The sequence below is a fragment of the Aquarana catesbeiana genome, linkage group LG08, assembly GCF_042186555.1.
Source record: "Aquarana catesbeiana isolate 2022-GZ linkage group LG08, ASM4218655v1, whole genome shotgun sequence".
Classification (NCBI taxonomy): domain Eukaryota; kingdom Metazoa; phylum Chordata; class Amphibia; order Anura; family Ranidae; genus Aquarana; species Aquarana catesbeiana.
In genome coordinates this window covers 128,438,600-128,460,239 of record NC_133331.1, presented here as the reverse complement: position 1 = coordinate 128,460,239, position 21,640 = coordinate 128,438,600, and the positions used below count along the sequence as shown (strand labels likewise).

Genomic DNA, 21,640 nt, shown 5'->3' with positions numbered 1-21,640 from the left:
TTGCCTCTGTCATAACTACATACCAGACAACACCAATAGTGACTCAAGAATGCAATTCGTGCGTTGCAACCAATCAGATATTTGTTTATACTATGTAAACTATATGTGAAAATTGCTAGGTTGCATCTGATTGGTTTCACTTTGCTTTGCATTCATGTACAAAAATAAGCTAAAATTGCTTTATTGTAAATAAAATGACATTAACGACAGCTCTCCTTTACATGCTAGCATCAACTCTATGTATGCTGAAATCAGATGGGAAATTCGTTTTTAGTGGAAAGGTGTGTTTTGTTGAAGGTGTTTTTTCAATGCATAACATCTGTATATAACGCAAAATGCCTATATTTTTCATACCGTCCAATGGCACAGCATATATTAAAACATTAGCTGACTTATTTTAAATTAGTAAAGAGTACATTGAAGATGTGCAGGACTCCATAGCAGCCAGTCAGATTTCAGATTAGCTATTTTTGTGTTGATGATTACTGATTGGTTGCTATGGTGTACACTTGCTATCCTTTGCATTGCCTTGCTGAGTAGGTCTTCTGGCATTTAAAGTGTAAGTAAACCCTCCTATCATTTTCAGCCAAGGAAGCTGCCATCTTTGCCTTTGTTTAATCTACAACTGCCATGATGCTTCACATGTGATCAGTTATGACACCAGCCATTGGATGGCTTGACAGTTTGGTTGAGAGCACAACCAATGGGAGTGTTACATTTCTGGCACGTGGCACATTTTATGGATGGGTTTACTTCCGCTTTAAGGCTGAACTCAGCAGTGCAAGGCACCAAAATGCCTTAATGGACGGATGCCAGTCTGGTGACGTGGGCATTCCTAGGCAGACTGCATTTACATGAAGACTGTCCAAAGTAGCACCCACGTGTGATGCTGAGCTTTCCTGATTGGAAGAACTGAAACTGAATAAATGAAAGGGGCAAGCCAGTAAGGCTTGGGAGGAAGGGGTTATATGATGCTGGATGTCCTTCAGTCTTTGAATATGGGCTTTTTTTTTTTTTTTTTTTTTTGATTTGTTGCATCTTCTGATGTACTCTGAGAAGCTCACAGTGTGTTGTGAAATCAGAGTAAGCAATTTTAGTACAGAAGGGGTGTCTGCACAACTGTGCAAGACTGAAGGCAAGGCTGGAGTTCAGCTTTAAATATGCTTGTACATCTGTGTAGCTTAGCTGCTCACTGCACTTGGAGGGTGTATGTAGCATGGTAAGGACTCTACAGTAAGGACCCCAGTTTGCTGTACATATACGGGGACTTTATTGGAGGATATCATGGGGGAAGAAATGTACTGCGAGGATCCCAGTTTGATGCTCACATACTGCTCACTTTGATGGAGGACACACTGCACATTGGAGACCCTAGACAGATACATGCACGAGTCTTCGATAGTGGACGTAATGGGGGAAGAAATATGCAGTAGGAATGCAGATTTGCCCTACACATATAGGAATGCTGATGGCGGACATAGTGGGGGAAGGACTGTACGGTGAGGATCCTAGTTTGTTGTACACATATAGGAATGCTGATGGCGGACATAGTGGGGGAAGGACTGTACAGTGAGGTTCCTAGTTTGTTGTACACATATAGGAATGCTGATGGAGGACATAGTGGGGGAAGGACTGTACGGTGAGGATCCTAGTTTGTTGTACACATATAGGAATGCTGATGGAGGACATAGTGGGGGAAGGACTGTACGGTGAGGATCCTAGTTTGTTGTACACATATAGGAATGCTGATGGAGGACATAGTGGGGGAAGGACTGTACGGTGAGGATCCTAGTTTGTTGTACACATATAGGAATGCTGATGGCGGACATAGTGGGGGAAGGACTGTACGGTGAGGATCCTAGTTTGTTGTACACATATAGGAATGCTGATGGAGGACATAGTGGGGGAAGGACTGTACAGTGAGGATCCTAGTTTGTTGTACACATATAGGAATGCTGATGGCGGACATAGTGGGGGAAGGACTGTACGGTGAGGATCCTAGTTTGTTGTACACATATAGGAATGCTGATGGCGGACATAGTGGGGGAAGGACTGTACGGTGAAGATCCTAGTTTGTTGTACACATATAGGAATGCTGATGGAGGACATAGTGGGGGAAGGACTGTACAGTGAGGATCCTAGTTTGTTGTACACATACAGGGACCTTGATGGAGGACATGGTGGGGTAAAGACTGTACAGTAAAGCTGGCCATAGATAGATTGAATTTTGAACAACCGTCCTTAAGGAAAGCCTTTTCAGAAATTTTGTACAAAAAAAATAAATTTAAAGCATTATATATAGCACAGTGCGTGTGCTGTGTAATTTGGCCCCCCGTATCACCTGAAATACCTGGCTGATCCTGCCAGTTTCTGCCCTCCCCTATATACTTTGACCATGATATATCGGGGCTGCTGAGCTGTTGTCAGCGTACATGTCCCTGTCAGCCGCAGCCCTGCTCTGCGTTTCCTGTGTCCTCTCCTCCCTCCCCTCTCTGGCTGTCTGCTCTGTGTCCACGCTGCTCCCTCGCATCCTGCTCCTCAAATTAGGGTTAACGTTAAATTATCCTCTTTGTTGATTCATCCAATGTCCCCCTGTGACTGTACTTTATAAAAAATGTAGCTATATACCTTGTTTACTGATCGCAGATCGGCGATTACATGACATGGCGCCTCTCTCTTCTCTCCCATGACAGCTGCAGCGGGTGGGGCCGCCTCTCTCCTCCTCCTCTCCTCCTGAATGACGTCAGCGGGGGGATCCTCGGTCCTGCCTGCTGCATCTGTCGGGCCGAGGGAAGAGAGAGGCGGCATGTCACGAAATCGCCGATCTGCGATCAGTAAACAAGGTATATAGCTGCATTTTTAATAAAGCACAGTCACAGGGGGACATTAGATGAATCAAAAAAGAGGATAATGTAAAGTTAACCCTGTGGGTTAACAAACACTTCACACTGGAATTACATTTGAAAGATTTTGTTTGCTTTTAACATTTGAATTTAGCATGAATGGAATTTTTTTCGATCAAGTTATTTTTTATTCGTATAAAAAGATAATGAAAAAAATACACATTTTTGTACATCCTTCACTTACTCTTTTAAACCACCACCCCAAAATTTAGCGTACCATTTATTTATATAATGCACTACCATTCATTTTTCCCCTATCAAAAATATTATACCATTTTTTTTAATTATTTATTCACTATACATATTTCCAAAAGGCAGAAAAGAAGAAAGAAAAAAAATTCCTGGAATACACGAGAGAGAGGGCCCCATTATCCTTAATTCTACATTGCACTCCTTCCCTTATCTGCTAATCCAGCATTCCCATATACAAATCTTTCCTTTCTTATTGTTTTATTAACCTCATCCTCCCATTCTACACAGGTTGGTGGATTTAACGCCAGCCACCTCCTTGGTATCACTTTTCGTGCAAAGAAAAGGCATCTAACTATTACTGTTTGTCTCCCCCACATTATTATCCTTTTCCATACAACCCAGTAGGCATATCTTGGGGTCTAGGTCAAGAGTTATTCCAAATACCTTATTTATTTTTCCAATAACTTCACTCCAGTACCTATTTAGCTTGGGGCACCTCCACATCATATGAACTATGTACCTACATCTTGGGCATTTAGCATCCATCCTCTACCCATATAAAAATAGTTTCTGAGGTGTGTTATGTGCTCTATGCAGCAGCATTAAGATTGACATTGAATGAATGGAATTTACTGAACAGAAACCACATACACTGCTTGTAGGTAACCGAAAAACGTTCCATCTTGCTCCTTTTTAAATTTTCTAGCGAATGTGATTGGAAACAAATGCCAACCCATTAATGATTACAAAAATAAACAAAGTTTCTTAGAACATTTTGTTTCTTAAGAATATTTGTTTGACATTGTACCCATCTATGGCCAGCTTAAGGATCCCAGTTTGTTGTACATGCACAAGGACATTGATAGAGAACGTCATGGTGGAAAGACTGTAAAGTGTGGATCCCAGTTTTTCATACAAGGACATTGATGGCGGACATCATGGTGAAAGGATTGTACAATTCACAGTTTGTTATATACAGTGGGGCAAAAAAGTATTTCGTCAGCCACCAATTGTGCAAGTTCTCCCACCTAAAAAGATGAGAGAGGCCTGCAATTGTCATCATAGGTATACCTCAACTATGAGAGACAAAATGTGGAAACAAATCCAGACAATCACATTGTCTGATTTTTGAAAGAATTTATTTGCAAATTATGGTGGAAAATAAGTATTTGGTCACCTACAAACAAGCAAGATTTCTGGCTCTCAAAGACCTGTATCTTCTTCTTTAAGAGGCTCCTCTGTCCTCCACTCATTACCTGTATTAATGGAACCTGTTTGAACTTGTTATCAGTATAAAAGACACCTGTCCACAACCTTAGTCACACTCCAAACTCCACTATGGTGAAGACCAAAGAGCTGTCGAAGGACACCAAAATTGTAGGCTGGGAAGACTGCATCTGCAATAGGCAAGCACCTTGGTGTGGGATCAGTAATTAGAAAATGGAAGACATACAAGACCACTGATAATCTCCCTTGATCTGGGGCTCCACGGAAGATCTCACCCCATGGGGTCAAAATGATCACAAGAATGGTGAGCAAAAATCCCAGAACCACACCGGGGACCTAGTGAATGATCTGCAGAAAGCTGGGACCAATGTAACAAAGGCTACCATCAGTAACACAATCTAGGCCGCCAGGGACTCAGATCCTGCAGTGCCAGACATGTCCCCCTGCTTAAGTCAGTACATGTCGGGGCCCGTCTGAGGTTTGCTAGAGAGCGTTTGGATGATCCAGAAGAGGACTGGGAGAATGTCATATGGTCAGATGAAACCAAAGTAGAACTGTTTGGTAGAAACACAACTCGTTGTGTTTGGAGGAGAGAGAATGCTGAGTTGCAACCAAAGAACACCATACCTACTGTGAAGCATGGGGGTGGTAACATCATGCTTTGGGGCTGTTTCTCTGCAAAGGGAACAGGACGACTGATCCGTGTACATGAAAGAATGAATGGGGCCATGTATGGTGAGATTTTGAGTGCAAACCTCCTCCCATCAGCAAGGGCATTGAAGATGAAATATGGCTGGGTCTTTCAGCATGACAATGATCCCAAAAACACTGCGCAGGCAACAAAGGAGTGGCTTCGTAAGAAGCATTTCAAGGTCCTGGAGTGGCCTAGCCAGTCTCCAGATCTCAACCCCATAGAAAACCTTTGGAGGGAGTTGAAAGTCCGTGTTGCCCAGCGACAGCCCCAAAACATCACTGCTCTAGAGGAGATCTGCATGGAGGAATGGGCCAACATACCAGCAACAGCGTGTGACAACCTTGTGAAGACTTACAGAAAACGTTTGACCTCTATCATTGCCAACAAAGGATATATAACAAAGTATTGAGATGAACTTTTGATATTGACAAAATACTTATTTTCCACCATAATTTGCAAATAAATTCTTTCAAAAATCAGACAATGTGATTGTCTGGATTTGTTTCCACATTTTGTCTCTCATAGTTGAGGTATACCTATGATGACAATTACAGGTCTCTCTCATCTTTTTAAGTGGGAGAGCTTGCACAATTGGTGGCTGACTAAATACTTTTTTGCCCCACTTTACACAGGGACTTTGATGGATCCCGAAGGACTAAAATAGATTACAAACACACTGATAGTTTTTACAAAATAACCATGTATGACCTTGTTCATAGGATTAATGTGTTAATATGAGTATAAACATCTTTGAAATATCTTTTTGTACACAGATATTTTTGTTTCAGTTTAGAAGGTACATATTTTCATCCGCTGGGGAACATTTTTGGTGTAAACCACCAGCAATATGATGTCCTCTTCCTGCTTTCAGCTTCTTTACAGTGTTGCCTTGTGGCATGGAGTTCAAGCAGCATTGTACAGGGCTATCAAAGCATGAAGAACTGCAGCAGAATCCTGCAAGAGAACTCCTGTCTTTTTGCTTGGTGTTGTCTTATTTTCCTTTGTTTTTTTTTTGTTGTTGTTGTAACTGTTGTATTCCTTGAAGACTAATTTCGTACAGTGCTGAGAATTCATTGTTGCTGCAGTCTAGGCATACTAGAACCCCCATTCACTGAAGCTTTTACTTCAAGTAAAAGGCAATATTCAGCATCTATCTTTTCATTGGACTGGAGATGTTGGTGTTTTTTCCAGTTTTTTAACATTTTTTTTAAGTAAACGCTATAATAATATTTAATTTTATACGTGGAAAAAAAAGCAAAAGTGTTTTATTGCCAATATCAGCCAAAATCTTTATTTTTTTGAATTGACACCCCAACTTGTGCTGTTGATTCGGAATACCTCAGTTAGAAACACTGGCAGAAGCGTGCCAATTTTGGCACAGGAGGAATTGGGAAGGTATAACTAATATTCCCACATATGTAGATTAGTAGTTAGAACTTGTAACCCTTCAGTCCTCCAAGACATGCTGGGAGCTTGGGGTTGTAACTTCCCATTTCCCCCAAGAAACATGCTGGGGCTTGTAAACACATACCTCTGTACAAACAGACAGAGCAGCAGTTGGTGTAACAAAGATTAATCTGCCTCTTTGTTACAATGACAACCCTCCCCACCTCGGGGAGCACTAGTTGGCACCAGTTGACCAGTTTCCTAATCTTATCCTTACTACTTAACCTAAGATGGCAGAGGGGAGGGCACATCGAAGATGGATTACAGACTTAACCAGTCCCACATAAGTGGCAAGTGTGTGAACTCTGAAGCTGCATCAGCCATATTGGTTATGGTCAAACACCTGTGGAGGCAAGAAAGACTTATTGGCCACCTATGCACATTTCCCTACTTTCTAACCAATCTGCTTATATGCCAGAGGGATAGTTCGGGCTAAAAATTTTTTAGAACAGGACATGTATAGTATTTCTTTTAGTACTTGGATGTTAATCATTTATCGCAAATACCCGTGAGTTTCATTTTTATTTATTTTTTTGCATGTTGTCATTGAGATTGAACAAGGGTTTTCTAGGCCAAAATGATCCCCTTATTACTTCATCATTTTGATCAGTACAATATATCTTCATAACTTTGATTATAAATGATCTACTGTAGGTCTATACAGCCATTAATATTAGTTTTTAGATAAGATTTATTTTCCTGTGTCTAAGACAACTCTTCTGGAATTCAGAATCTTATTATGTTTAAAAAAATTTTTTCCAGGGGGCATTGCCTGAATTCCCTGCACTTCTCCCCTTGAGTTTTTGTATTTAGCTTGTTGGAGTTTGACTAGCAAGCATCCAGAGTTAAAAATGCCGCGGCCACAAAGCAATGCACCCTGTCCATCTCTATTGTTATAATTTGGGTTGGCGGCCAAGGGACAGTAAATCTGCTGCTCAGTCACCTGTTTTTACCTTTTAATCTGCTGTTGACTGATTCTGGGACACAGGAGAGCAAAAGTAAGTGAACTCCTGTGTAACAGAAAAGAAATAGGGTCGAAAAAGCTTTGGCCGTACTTCTCTTTTAAAAACCCACTAAGCAGTGGTGCCAATCTACCAGATTGAAATTTACTGACATGACACCCAGAATATACTGGCATTTCCAAAAATAACAAGATTACAGTTGTAAGTGTAAATTTCAGTATTTAGGCTGCAAACAGGTACAATATGCCATTAGCAATGTGATTTAAGGTATATATTAGGAAAAAATATATTTCTTATTTTATTTTCGATTAAGTAAGTAGCTCAGCGACAGGACGTGGGAGGGAAAGAAAATAGAATGGGTACACACACATACATGAAATGGACGTTCATAGTGACACTGACAGCAGTGAGCAGCAGCACCACCGACACGACACGTCCCCTACTGAGTCACAGTGACAGTCTCTCTCCATGCCAGGTGGTCCCTTGAGTCCACTCCAGTCCAAACTGCACTGACAGTCCCGCTCCCGGCTTGCCTTGCTGCCATCCTGCAGACCCACACACAAGGTTCCGGCAGCTCTGCTCGACTCCCTTGCACCATGACATCACATGTCTGGTGAAGGCACTACCTCCGCCAGACCTACCCCCTGCCAGTTCCCCCTAAACACACTGAAGCGGGCACTTGGATGGTCTCAGCTGGCTCAGGACCGGAATAGCTCATGAGCAGTTCCGAGCTGAGCATCACAGCCATATTTTTTACTTTTAACCTTTTCCTGTCACTGGCATTTACTGGCAGGAGAAAAGTGTCCAATTTTTACTAGCTGCCAGTAAAAATACTGTAAGTTGACAATACTGCACTAAGTATGAAATTCACAGAAGCTCTGCTGCGAAATGAGGACATTTACCCAGAAGTCATTTTTGCTGTGAGAAGTTTTCCTGGAGAGTATTCAGTGTTTAGATTTTTGTACTAGGCTGAGAGAGGATCTGAAAAAGACAAAAAGAGAAGTTGTTCTTTCTGGCTCATAGATCTTCAGTGTCATCTTGCCCTCGTGCATTATTACAAACTGTTTTTTTTTTTTTTTGTTTTTTTTTTATCACTACCCTATTGTTTGCCTCCTGAAATTGGAAGATTGATTTAAAGTCTATCTCTAGGCAAATTAAAAAAATATTCCCTTGTGGTGGGGCTGCCCCCACACTGCAAGGACAACAAGCTTTTCCCTTTCATGACTAAGCCTGTTTTTGACATTTGGTGTTTACAAGTTAAAATCCGTATTTTTTGCTAGAAAATTACTTAGAGCCCCCAAATATATATATATATATATATATATATATATATATATATATATATATATATATATATATATATATATATATATATATAATATATAAATTTTTTTTTTTTTTTTTTTTTTTTTAGTAGAGAATAAAATGGCGATTGTTGCAATAAAACGCAACTTTTTGGGAAAAGGTACACTTTCATGAATTAAAAAAAAACAAACAGTTTTGTATAATGTGAAAAATTATGTTACGCTGAGTAAATGGATACCAAACATGTCAAGCTTTATAATTGCACGCACTCGTGGAATGGCGACAAACTACGGTACCTAAAAATCTCCATAGGTGACGCTTTAATTTTTTTTTACGGTTACCAGGTTAGAGTTACAGAGGAGGTCTAGTGCTAGAATTATTGCTCTTGCTCTGACAATCGTGGCGATACCTCACATTTGTGATTTGAACACCGTTTACATATGCGGACGCGACCTCCATATGTGTTTTCTTTGCTGCGCGGGGACGGGGCGCTTTAAAAAAATTTTTTTTCTTATTTATTTTTATATTAATAAATTGTGTTTTAAAAGAAAAAAAAAACATTTTGATCACTTTTATTGCTGTCACAAGGAATGTAAACATCCCTTGTGACAGTAATAGGTGATGACAGGTACTCTTTGCACCTCAAAGTATTCAGATCGCCATTTTCGGCGATTCTGAATACTATATATTTTTTTTAAAACCGGTGTCATTGGCAGCCGAGTAAACGGGAAGTGACATCATGACGTCGCTTCCGTGTTTACAATTAGGAGGCTGGAACGAAGCCGCTCACAGTGGATTGGTCATCGGGCCTCCCGATGGAGTGGGAGGGGGGGGACGTCCCCTCCCGCTCCTCCGGTATAACAGCCGAGCGGCTTTTAGCCACATCGGTTGTTATACCTGTAAAGCCGATCGCCGGCTCTAAAAAACAGTACTGGGATGATGCCTGCAGCTGCGGGCATCATCCCGGTATAACCCCCGAAAGCCGACTATGCGCATCTGCGTACGCTCGGTGGGAAGGGGTTATTTAGGTCTGTAGGACCAGGAAAAGCAATATTTTTACTTGACCCCCTGCTTCCATGGAAATCATTGCTTTGCTGTACACCTGTATGCTTTGTTGGTGAACCCTACCTCGGGGTCCTCACGTTAAATGCAAGGCGATGGGCCCTGCCCAATGTACTTGATGATGTCAGAGGACCTGCAACCACCAGAGCATTGGCTAGAAGAGACTGTAGGGACCGGTCTGTCAATGTGGAGGGAGCTTGCAGGAGCAGAAGATTGGTTAAGTAAAGGTGCTTTTTCCAGTCCCTTAAACTTAAACAAGCCATTGACCCCTGCAGTGCATGGGTACTTTACTTGGAGTTCAGTCTTTAAAAACATTAATTTCATCCATCCCTGTTCTGTGTTTTTCTCATTATAAAGTCTGTATATATTTTTTCCGTATGAGTGTTTTGTAGTCATCCATGATAACAAGCATGCCTATGTTAAGTATTCTTTAAGGTTATTTGGAATTAATAAGTTGTGTGTAATTAATGTCTGTGTTGCTCTGCACTTTTAGAACATTGACAGAGTATTATTTGTGGGGAACTTTCTACGAATTAACATGGTTTCAATGAAGCTGCTATCTTATGCCATGGATTACTGGTCAAAAGGACAGCTCAAAGCCCTTTTTCTGGAGCATGAGGTAAGAGGCATTTTACCACTGTATTTAATCATGTATTTAATCATCATAATTTTGAAGTCCTGATGTTTACTTAGGGTGGCCATTCGTGGATGGAAATGTGTCCAGTTCAATCAACTTGTGTACAACCAGCCTGTCAAGTTTTTCCCAAACGGTCAGTGCCATAGCCAGCAACACTGATCATTGTATTCTAATGGCAGGGAAATCTCCTCGCTGTCAGAATACAATAGCACCGTGGAAGTGATTATTTGGATCTTCTTTTTTTTTTTTTTTTTTTTTTTTTTTACCCACCACAAAAAAAAAAAAAAAAAGATTAATGTATGGTCAGCCTTAAGCCAGCCATACATTAATCATTTTTTTTGTTCAACCAGAGGGCCATACATGGATCAAAAATTACCAGTTCAGCTGGGACAGGCTGAATTTCGAACAATGTATGGGCTAGCTGGTTGTACACAAGTTGATCTAGTCAGCCTGTTATCCAAACTATCAGTGTCGCTGGCTATAGACAGCAACACTAATCCTTGTATTCTGCCGACTGGGAAGGCTCCTTGCCAGCAGAATACAAAGGCTCAGCAGGTGTGGTTCCCCCATCCACATCAAATGTCTGTTAGATTTGTTGTTTCGTTCAACCAGCTGGTTGAATTAAAAAAAAAAAAATGAATCCTGTAAAAGCCGACAGTATGACATGGTAGTCTCCTGATATTAAAACTAGTATCACAGAAAATATGGTTATAAGAAGGCAGTGTGATAGAAGAATACAACTCATAGCATCTATGCTAATTTGCTGGTGTTTTGCATTGACTGAGATCCCCAGTTAGTGACTGAATTTAAGGTACACCGTTATCTGTTTGTGGATCAGGGATAACCATAGTGCCACCACATGCCACTAGCATTGGAACTCGTAGCTCTAGGAGCCCAAGTATAATCCAGCATATTGGCACTTACAAATAGCTGTTCCCTTGCAAATCGTATGCATTTCTTCTTGCATGATCTGTAAATATTCTTAAAGCTGAACTCCAGGAATTCAGCCAGTTTGTGAAATATGCTGGCATACTAGGAGTTAAGTTAAATGAGATGCATATCTCTTTTATTTACATCTGACAGTTTTATGGAGCTCTGGGTGATTAGTTATGGCTACACTCCAGGGCTTTGAGAGGAGAGACGCTGACTTCTCACATGCAACTCCCCCTTTCCCCCGCTGCCCATTCCCTGAAGCCTTTGTATTTTGTGAATGAGTTCACATAATAAAAAGCGGTCTTTGATTGAGCAGGAGGAGGGTAGGGACAGGCACAGCAGCTGCGTGCACCTTTGCAGCTTAAGGAGCTGAGACAATGAGACCAAAAGGTCCAGTGTTGAAGCTCCAGAAATGTAGCAAAAGCTATCCTCCCAGAGCTCCATAAAACTGTCAGATGTAAATTAACCACGTAAAGACCGCAACAAGGACTTAGTGGGGGAAGGGCAGTGATAACCAATGAGTGAAATAAGTATTTGATTCCCTATCAATCATCAAGATTTCTGGCTCCCAGGTGTGTCCTATACAGTTAACTAGCTGAGATTAAGAGCACTCTCTTAAAGGGAGTGCTCCTAATCACAGCTTGTTACCTGTATAAAAGACACCTATCCACAGAAGCAATCAATCAATCAGTGATTCTGTTGTCCTCAGGCTGGGTTCACACTGGTGCGACACGACAGCGGTCCTACTTTGGATCCGACTTTGCCCTGCGACTTGAAGCCGGCATGCGTCCGACTTTCAGTGAACGAGGATCCGACTTGGATCTCCGCCAATACCAGGCACTGTGTTTGGTATGAGTCTTGGGGAACTCTGCGCCAAATTTTAAATAAAAAACAGGCATGGGTTCCCCCTCCAAGAGCATACCAGGCCCTTGGGTCTGGTGTGGACCTTAAAGCGGGGTTCCACCCAAATTTTGAACAATATCTGTATGTATTCTCTTCCTTGCCTAGATGCTGACATGCCGTTTAAAAAAATTTAAATCGCCATAATTACCTTTTATTTTTCTATTCTTCTTTGCACTTCCTGGTTCTCCTCCCATGGGAGTAGGCGTGTTTCTAGCCTCTCCCAGACTCCTGGGAGCTAGTCTCAGGCTTCCCAGGATGCCACTGAGCATGTGCAGGAACGAGCGGTGAATGCTGGGAGCATAGCATTCACCACATCCAGGAAATAAATGCTTGTGGGCTTCAAATGCCCACAATGAAGATGGAAACCGCCTGCAGTGAATAATATAAGTTATTCTTTCCGACGAAATCTGACACAGGCGGACATATTACACACAATATGTGAGTATGTAATGCTGATAAGAAAAGTTTTTGTGAATGAACTAAAAAAAAAAAAAAAAAACGATAGGTGGACCCCCCGCTTTAAGGGGAACCCCCTACGCCGAAAAAACGGCGTGGGGGTCCCCCCCAAATCCATACCAGACCCTTATCCGAGCACGCAGCCCGGCCGGTCAGGAATGGGGGTGGGGAAGAGCGAGCGCCCCCCTCCTGAACCGTACCAGGCCGCATGCCCTCAACATGGGGGGGTGGGTGCTTTGGGGCAGGGGGGGGGCCTGCGGGCCCCCCCACCCTAAAGCACCTTGTCCCCAGGTTGATGAGGACAAGGGCCTCTTCCCGACAACCTTGGTCGTTGGTTGTCGGGGTCTGCAGGCGGGGGGCTTATCGGAATCTGGGAGCCCCCTTTAATAAGAGGGCCCCCAGATCCCGGCCCCCCACCCTATGTGAATGAGTAGGCCCCCCCTGCCCCAAAGCACCCACCCCCCATGTTGAGGGCATGTGGCCTGGTACGGTTCGGGGGGGGGGGGGGGGCGCTCGCTCGTCCCCACCCCCATTCTTGACCGGCCGGGCTGTGTGCTCGGATAAAGGTCTGGTATGGATTTGGGGGGGGACCCCCATGCCATTTTTTTCGGCGTAGGGGGTTCCCCTTAAGGTCCATACCAGACCCAAGGGCCTGGTATGCTCTTGGAGGGGGAACCCATGCCTGTTTTTTATTTAAAATTTGGCGCGGAGTTCCCCCTCAAGATCATCTGAGCACAAGTCGCATGCCGAAGTCGGATCATGCGAGACGGCGATCCGACTTTGATCTGACTTCAATGATAGTCAATGGGCTGAAGTAGGATCAAAGTCGGACCAAAGTAGTACAGGGAGCATTTCTAAAGTCGGAATGACTTGTGTCTGACCAGTTAAGATGGCTCCCATAGGGAAACACTGAATTTCACACGTCATGCGATATGAGCTCCCAATGTCGGAGAGTTTGTCGGACCAGTGTGAACCCAGCCTCAGGATCCACTAACAGGCCAGGTTTGCAAGAAAACTGAAATTTATCACAGGTGATATCATTTGCTGCTCAGTGATTGCAGTATTCTAGTCTGCATCTCCCCAAGGCAGATAATAATCTGCCGATGCAAAGGCCACTTGTTAGTGGGTCCTGAGTTGAGAACCACTGCTCTAGGGTCTTCTCTGCTAAATATATATATAATATATTACAGTGGGGACGGAAAGTGTTCAGACCCCCTTAAATTTTTCACTCTTTGTTATATTGCAGCCATTTGCTAAAATCATTTTAAGTTAATTTTTTTCCTCATTAATGTACACACAGCAACCCATATTGACAGAAAAACACAGAATTGTTGACATTTTTGAAGGTTTATTAAAAAAGAAAAACTGAAATATCACATGGTCCTAAGTGTTCAGACCCTTTGCTGTGACACGCATATATTTAACTCAGGTGCTGTCCATTTCTTCTGATCATCCTTGAGATGGTTCTACACCTTCATTTGAGTCCAGCTGTGTTTGATTATACTGATTGGACTTGATTAGGAAAGCCACACACCTGTCTATATAAGACCTTTCAGCTCACAGTGCATGTCAGAGCAAATGAGAATCATGAGGTCAAAGGAACTGCCTGAAGAGATCAGAGACAGAATTGTGGCAAGGCACAGATCTGGCCAAGGTTACAAAAAAATTCTGCTGCACTTAAGGTTCCTATGAGCACAGTGGCCTCCATAATCCTTAAATGGAAGACGTTTGGGACAACCAGAACCTTTCCTAGAGCCGGCCGTCCGGCCAAGCTGAGCTATCGTGGGAGAAGAGCCTTTGTGAGAGAGGTAAAGAAGAACCCAAAGGTCACTGTGGCTGAGCTCCAGAGATGCAGTCGGGAGATGGGAGAAAGTTGTAGAAAGTCAACCATCCCTACAGCCCTCCACCAGTCGGGGCTTTATGGCAGAGTGGCCCGACGGAAGCCTCTCCTCAGTGCAAGACACATGAAAGCCCTCATGGAGTTTGCTAAAAAACACCTGAAGGACTCCAAGATGGTGAGAAATAAGATTCTCTAGTCTGATGAGACCAAGAGAGAACTTTTTGGCCTTAATTCTAAGCGGTATGTGTGGAGAAAACCAGACACTGCTCATTACTTGTCCAATACAGTCCCAACAGTGAAGCATGGTGGTGGCAGCATCATGCTGTGGGGGTGTTTTTCAGCTGCAGGGACAGGATGACTGGTTGCAATTGAGGGAAAGATGAATGCGGCCAAGTACAGGGATATCCTGGATGAAAACCTTCTCCAGAGTGCTCAGGACCTCAGACTGGGCCAAAGGTTTACCTTCCAACAAGACAATGACGCTAAGCACACAGCTAAAATAACGAAGGAGTGGCTTCACAACAACTCCGTGACTGTTCTTGAATGGCCCAGCCAGAGCCGTGACTTAAACCCAATTGAGCATCTCTGGAGAGACCTAAAAATGGCTGTCCACCAACGTTTACCATCCAACCTGACAGAACTGGAGAGGATCTGCAAGGAGGAATGGCAGAGGATCCCCAAATCCAGGTGTGAAAAACTTGTTGCATCTTTCCCAAAAAGACTCATGGCTGTATTAGATCAAAAGGGTGCTTCTACTAAATACTGAGCAAAGGGTCTGAATACTTAGGTCCAGGTGATATTTCAGTTTTTCTTTTTTAATAAATCTGCAAAAATGTCAACAATTCTGTGTTTTTCTGTCAATATGGGGTGCTGTGTGTACATTAATGAGGAAAAAATGAACTTAAATGATTTTAGCAAATGGCTGCAATATAACAAAGAGTGAAAAATTTAAGGGGGTCTGAATACTTTCCGTCCCCACTGTATAATATATTGAGGGGTTCTAAGTAATTTTCTAGCACCGAAATACAGATTTTTACTTGTAAACAAAAAGTGCCAGAAAAGGCTTGGTCCTTAGGTCCATAAGGTGGCATGCTCCTGGTTGGGCTTAACTCATATATGCCTGCACATATTACAAAGTAGCCTGGAGTCCTTTAAAACAAACATGCATGTTTGATCACACAAATAATTTCCATGGCCTTTCTGAATAACAAAATGTGTTTTAGGGTTATTTCGGAGCTGTCGGGGCCCTTCTGGAGCTACTGAAGATGAATGACGAACACTAAAATTGTCGGTGCACAAACTGCACACCTCAAGGCTGCTGACTGAGAGGCTTCTTCCTTCCTAAGCTTCCAAGAGATGCATACAAAGCCATTTCACCACCTGTATGTCGTGTCAGATTCCTTTCAACAGACACTGAAATCCTGTATATATTTGTATATTTTATTGTATAAACCAACTTTGCAACATGGCCAAATGTACTGTAGTGATTTTAGAACTAATTTTTATGCAGTAATTATTCATATTTATATTTCTTTTTTATGTAAATAGTATTTTACCCTGCTGGTTATGCAGGGCTGCTGCTGTTTTAAAATAGAGATCTCCGTTTTATGTTTTTTTTTTTTTTTTTGTCAAAATATCTCTGTTAGTTGAACTTTTAATGCTAAACCTCAGTAATACTTTTTGGGGGCTCTGAGGGCAGCTTTGCAAATTTTGTGGGGATTGGACCTATGAAATACTAGAATGACTTGTTGGGTAACTCACACCTTTCTAATGAGAGCCAGTTAATAGAAAAACCCATCATTCACTTTTGGACCCATTTTAGAGTAGTACATTATTTGAGGAAACAATATATCTGCAGAGTAGTGAAAAGGGTTTAGCTTTCCTTTCCTGTCTCTGTTGAATGACACAGTATCAATTTTATTTCATTTTTATTAAATGCCATGTTTATAGGGTATCTTTACTTGTATACCATTTTTTTATTTTTAAATACATTTGTCATACAAGGTGCTTCCAACATTTTAGGTTGCCCTTGTTCACTGAAAACAGTAAAATTCACATGTCTGTATGAGCAAGCAGACTTGGAAGGGGTTCTATCTCTCCTCTGATTTTGTGAGTTTTTAATAGACCTGAATAGTAGGCTATCAAACTACCCAGGCTATTCACAACATAAAAGTAAAACTCTTTGCAGCAAAGCTACTTTTCTCCCTCCTAACACGCCACCTGCTGCAACGAGTAAATAGGAAAAGTTTATGGATAATATTTCTTTCTGTCAAAAAAGAAGCTTTTTATATATTTAATTCTGCATAATAAATAAAATATGTACAAAAACACTATACATTCCCCTAATCCATTAAAGGCACTTGCACCATTGGTTTGAATGTTTTGCAGTCTCAAGGGTCTGGTTTTTTTTCACTTATGAAAAAGTGAAAGGACTTTAAAGGCTAAGTTTACCCTTTTGGAATATGTTACATGTTACACCCATATTTATGGTGTAACATGTACCGCCTGTGACAGCAGGCAAACCAGCTAGGCTGTGCGGGACTCTGCCCACAGAGCCGCGTCATTCATTCACAGGAATCTGTGAATGAAGAAACTACAAGTCCCATCTGTCACCACGGTTCTCAATGAACTGCGAAGGCATGGATGATCGCTCTCCTAGTTTGTTCATGAGGCCTGCAGTTTTCAAACAGAGTCCGTACAGAGGTCCAGGCTGAAAGCTGTAGGGCTTGTCTGCAGGAGCCTGACACTGAACTCATGATCTACTGACCTGCAGGAAAAAATAATAAACGCATATTTTTTTTCTCTGCAAAAATATGTGCATTTATTAGTTTTTCCCAAATGGTGAACTTGTCCTGTTAACTTTTTTTTTTCAGTGAATGTCTGTCAGAAAAGGGAAAGCTAAATTTTGTATTAATTTTAACAAGACAAATGTGAGTTGATTTTCCTTCCAATATACCCTGTGAACAGAAGTCTTGCTTTTTATTATTGATATATAGTCAAGCAGCATAACAAGTAAAAAGGCATTTTCTTCTTCTTCTTCTTCTTCTTCTTATTATTATTATTATTATTATTATTATTATTATTATTATTGCTCTCAGTGTAGGGGTCTGAGTTCTACAGCAGACCAACACTGCCCTTTCACAGTACTAGAATCAATAGCACTCATGCTCCCTGAGCAGCATTGTTGGTGGGAGCACTGTGTAGGGGCTGTGTTGAGCTGCTGGAGACCTGGACAGGTTAGTTGTGTCTAAGAGCAACGGGCCAGCTCTCTGCTGGCACAAGGCAGCTCCTTACAGTTTAAAGCACATGATAAAAAAAAAATGCTTTACTTGTTATGCAGCCTCAAAACAAAAAGGCACCTAGACGTTCCTGCATACACCTGCAGCAACCTTCCAAACCCTCCAATCATGGCAACGTGCTGGACCATTCTATAAGGCAAAGCTTCAGCTTTTTCTGACAGTGCTCAAGCTGGCTTGTCTCTTTCTACCTCCTGCATATTGGCTAGTGAGGCTGCCCCCTCATAATAAGGATTAAGCTGCAAATTGACACTACCTAGAAAAGTCAGACCTTTACCTGTTAAAACAGCCAAGGATTCTGCCATGTCAGCAGAGTTTAGACGTCTCCTTCAGGTATGTGCACCACGAGGTGCCTCTACTTTATACTTGCAGCATTTTTTTTTTGTAATCTCGTTACGAAGTCTTTTTAAAATGAAGCTGACCCAGCCTAATACGTTCTATAGTAAAAACTGTGCTAAAGTGCAGGGATCTTGTGATAATTGAAATACCTATAACAGTTTCAACTCAACCCCTATGCCCCATCTGAGCCCCTTGGTTCCTAGGTCTAGGCTGTACATGGGACCTTCGCTTCCTGCCTCCTCACAACACCAAACCCTGCTCCTGTCATTTACCTGTCAAACGCCAAGAGCCTTTGCTATCAGTAAAGCTCTGGCATTTGACAGCTGAAGAAGAGAGATGGGATCTGATGTCAAGAGTGGAGGGCCTTTATTAGTGGGCAGATGTCAAGGCCCGATGTACTCCCCAGACTGGGAATTCTTGGGAGTGACACATGGACACACCGACAGTCAATGCAAGTCACCGCTATACTGTTAGATTTAGACCAGGATAGCTTCAGTTATCTTTTTAAATACATTTTGCAGGGTTATAAGGATGAAGAAAATCTATGTAGAATAAAATTCAGTCCTCTGTACAATTTGTATTGTTGATATTGATCGGTAATATTAATGCTCTCTCATGTGAGAACACTTGAATTGATGTTTAATGACTGTGACCTTGTTTAAGAATTTTTTTTTTTTAACGTTTTCATATGCTGAAGCTCAAAATTCACTGCACTTAATTTATGCTGTTGTTTAAAAAGGATATTCAAAGGCTGTTACCGCAGCCGGTTAATATTATCTTTGTTTTTTAAAGCAAAATAAAACGGCGATTAAACACTAAAAGACATTATATGCTCCTATTGATATGTTGTGTATATTTTTGTATAATCAGCACTAAAGTAAAATGTGTAATAACGTGTAGTTTATGTAACCTTGCGTAAATGTTAGGAATTGAATATTTGTTGTCTATGGATGACACCGAGTGCCTGCCCTATCTTGTTGAATGGATTACTTGGAAGTGTGGAGGTACTTGTCTAAGCACCAGTGATTCCAATCTCAGCACGTCCAGGTGGTTGAGCATTGTTTCTTTGTATTTGTAGAGATTAGCAAAGACCTGGTGTGGGATGGCAGCAGACCCTCATTGGGAAATCTCTAATGGGTTTACTTACTCTTTTACACTACAGTGGGGATCGAAAGTTTGGGCACCCCAGGTAAAAATGTGTATTAATGTGCATAACGAAGCCAAGGAAAGATGGAAAAATCTCCAAATGGCATCAAATTACAGATTAGACATTCTTATAATATGTCAAAAAAAGTTAGATTTTATTTCCATCATTTACACTTTCAAAATTACAGAAAACAAAAAAATGGTATCTGCAAAAGTTTGGGCACCCTGCAGAATTTATAGCATGCACTGCCCCCTTTGCAAAGCTGAGACCTGACAGTGTCATGGATTGTTCTCAATCATCATCTGGGAAGACCAGGTGATGTCAATCTCAAAGGTTTTAAATGGCCAGACTCATCTGACCTTGCCCCAACAATCAGCACCATGGGTTCTTCTAAGCAGTTGTCTAGAAAACGGAATAGTTGACGCTTACAAAGCTGGAGAAAGCTATAAGAAGATAGCAAAGCGTTTACAGATGTCAATATCTTCTGTTCGGAATGTAATTAAGAAATGGCAGTCATCAGGAACAGTGGAAGTTAAAGCAAGATCTGGAAGACCAAGAAAAATATCAGACAGAACAGCTTGCAGGATTGTGAGAAAAGCAATTCAAAACTCACTGACTGCACGATCCCTCCAGAAAGATCTGGCAGACACTGGAGTTGTGGTACACTATTCCACTATAAAGAGATACTTGTACAAATATGGTCTTCGTGGAAGAGTCATCAGAAGAAAACCTCTTCTTCGTCCTCACCACAAAAATCAGCGTTTGAACTTTGCAAATGAACATATAGACAAGCCTGAGGCATTTTGGAAACAAGTTCTGTGGACCAATGAGGTTAAAATAGAATTTTTTGGCCGGAATGAGCAAAGGTACGTTTGGAGAAGAAAGGGCACAGAATTTAATGAAAAGAACCTCTGTCCAAGCATGGGGGTGGATCAATCATGCTTTGGGGTTGTATTGCAGCCAGTGGCACAGGGAACATTTCACGAGTAGAAGGAAAAATGGATTCAATAAAATTTCAGTAAATTTTGGATGGTAACTTGATGCCGTCTGTGAAAAGCTGAAGTTAGAGGATGGCTTCTACAAATGGATAATGATCCTAAACACACCTCTAAATCCACAGGGATTACATCAAGAGGCGTAAACTGAATGTTTTGCCATGGCCTTTACAATCTCCTGACCTCAACATTATTGAAAATCTATGGATAGACCTTAAAAGAGCAGTGCGTGACAGACAGCCCAGAAATCTCAAAGAACTGGAAGACTTTTGTAAGGAAGAATGGGCAAAGATACCTCAAACAAGAATTGAAAGACTCTTGGCTGGATACAAAAAGCGTTTACAAGCTGATACTTGCCAAAGGGGCAGTACAAGATATTAACTCTGCAGGGTGCCCAAACTTTTGCAGACGCCATTTTTTTGTTTTCTGTAATTTTGAGGTATAAATGATGGAAATAAAATCTAACTTTTTTGACATATAATAATGTCTAATCTGTAATTTGATGCCATTTGGAGATTTTTCCATCTTTCCTTGGCTTCGTTATGCACATTAATAAACATTTTTACCTGGGGTGCCCAAACTTTTGATCCCCACTGTATGTAGATAGAAACTGCAGTTCTGTGTATAGTTAGTGCTTTACCGCCAATTCTTAAAAATGTAATCTGTGAAATCCTGCTTTTTGATGTGTTGTTAATGCCATTTGGATTTTATAAATTATCTGCTGGTGAGAGACAACCTGTGTGGCCATTTGGAGCCAGTCAGGAAACCATAGCACATGCTGGGATACTGTAGCTTTGGTCAGAATGAATTTCTGCATTACACTGAGCATGATCTGTGCCAGTATGCAGAATGTTCACCTTCTCCATAATAAACTATTTTTTGCTATCCTATAGTATAAATAATTAGGGCACTACTGCTATTCATTGGTATAGGCTCATGCTCTATATTAGGATTCAAGCAGGTGATCCTTGGCCATATTAGTACATGAGGCTATAAGCAGCAAGTATGCATAAGGGGCTTTGAGCAATGTAAAAACCTAAAGCTGAACTCTAGGTATGGATTTAATTGCATAGTTAAATTGGTTCAGCTTGGAACAATGGAAGTATACCTTATGCCATACCTGTGGGACCACTTTCGAAGCGGAGAATCATTTGTAGTTGCTGAGTGGCTGCCCTACTGCATAGTGACTGCAGGGAGTCATTCGCTCGGCACAGGACCCAGAGGACAGCAGTGATCACTGTATTAGGGGATACTACAACCATGAATCTTAGCTTCCACAGCAGTACCACAGGCACACCATATG

The 21,640-nt window shown here is 41.6% G+C and overlaps 1 protein-coding gene across 4 annotated transcripts in view; it reads left to right on the top strand.

Moving 5' to 3' along the window:
• Positions 1 to 19,033, top strand: part of PANK1 (pantothenate kinase 1) — a 100,266-nt gene extending 81,233 nt beyond the window's left edge. For 3 of the 4 annotated variants that reach the window (XM_073596385.1, XM_073596388.1, XM_073596384.1), the window contains exons 6-7: positions 10,285 to 10,410; positions 15,784 to 19,033. In XM_073596385.1, coding sequence (XP_073452486.1) covers positions 10,285 to 10,410; positions 15,784 to 15,843 — 186 coding nt within the window. In that variant the 3' untranslated portion in view covers positions 15,844 to 19,033. Of the gene's footprint in view, positions 1 to 228; positions 265 to 10,284; positions 10,411 to 15,783 lie in introns of those variants that run through there. The other variant, XM_073596387.1, reaches the window with a different exon arrangement.
• Positions 19,034 to 21,640: the final 2,607 nt, after the last annotated feature.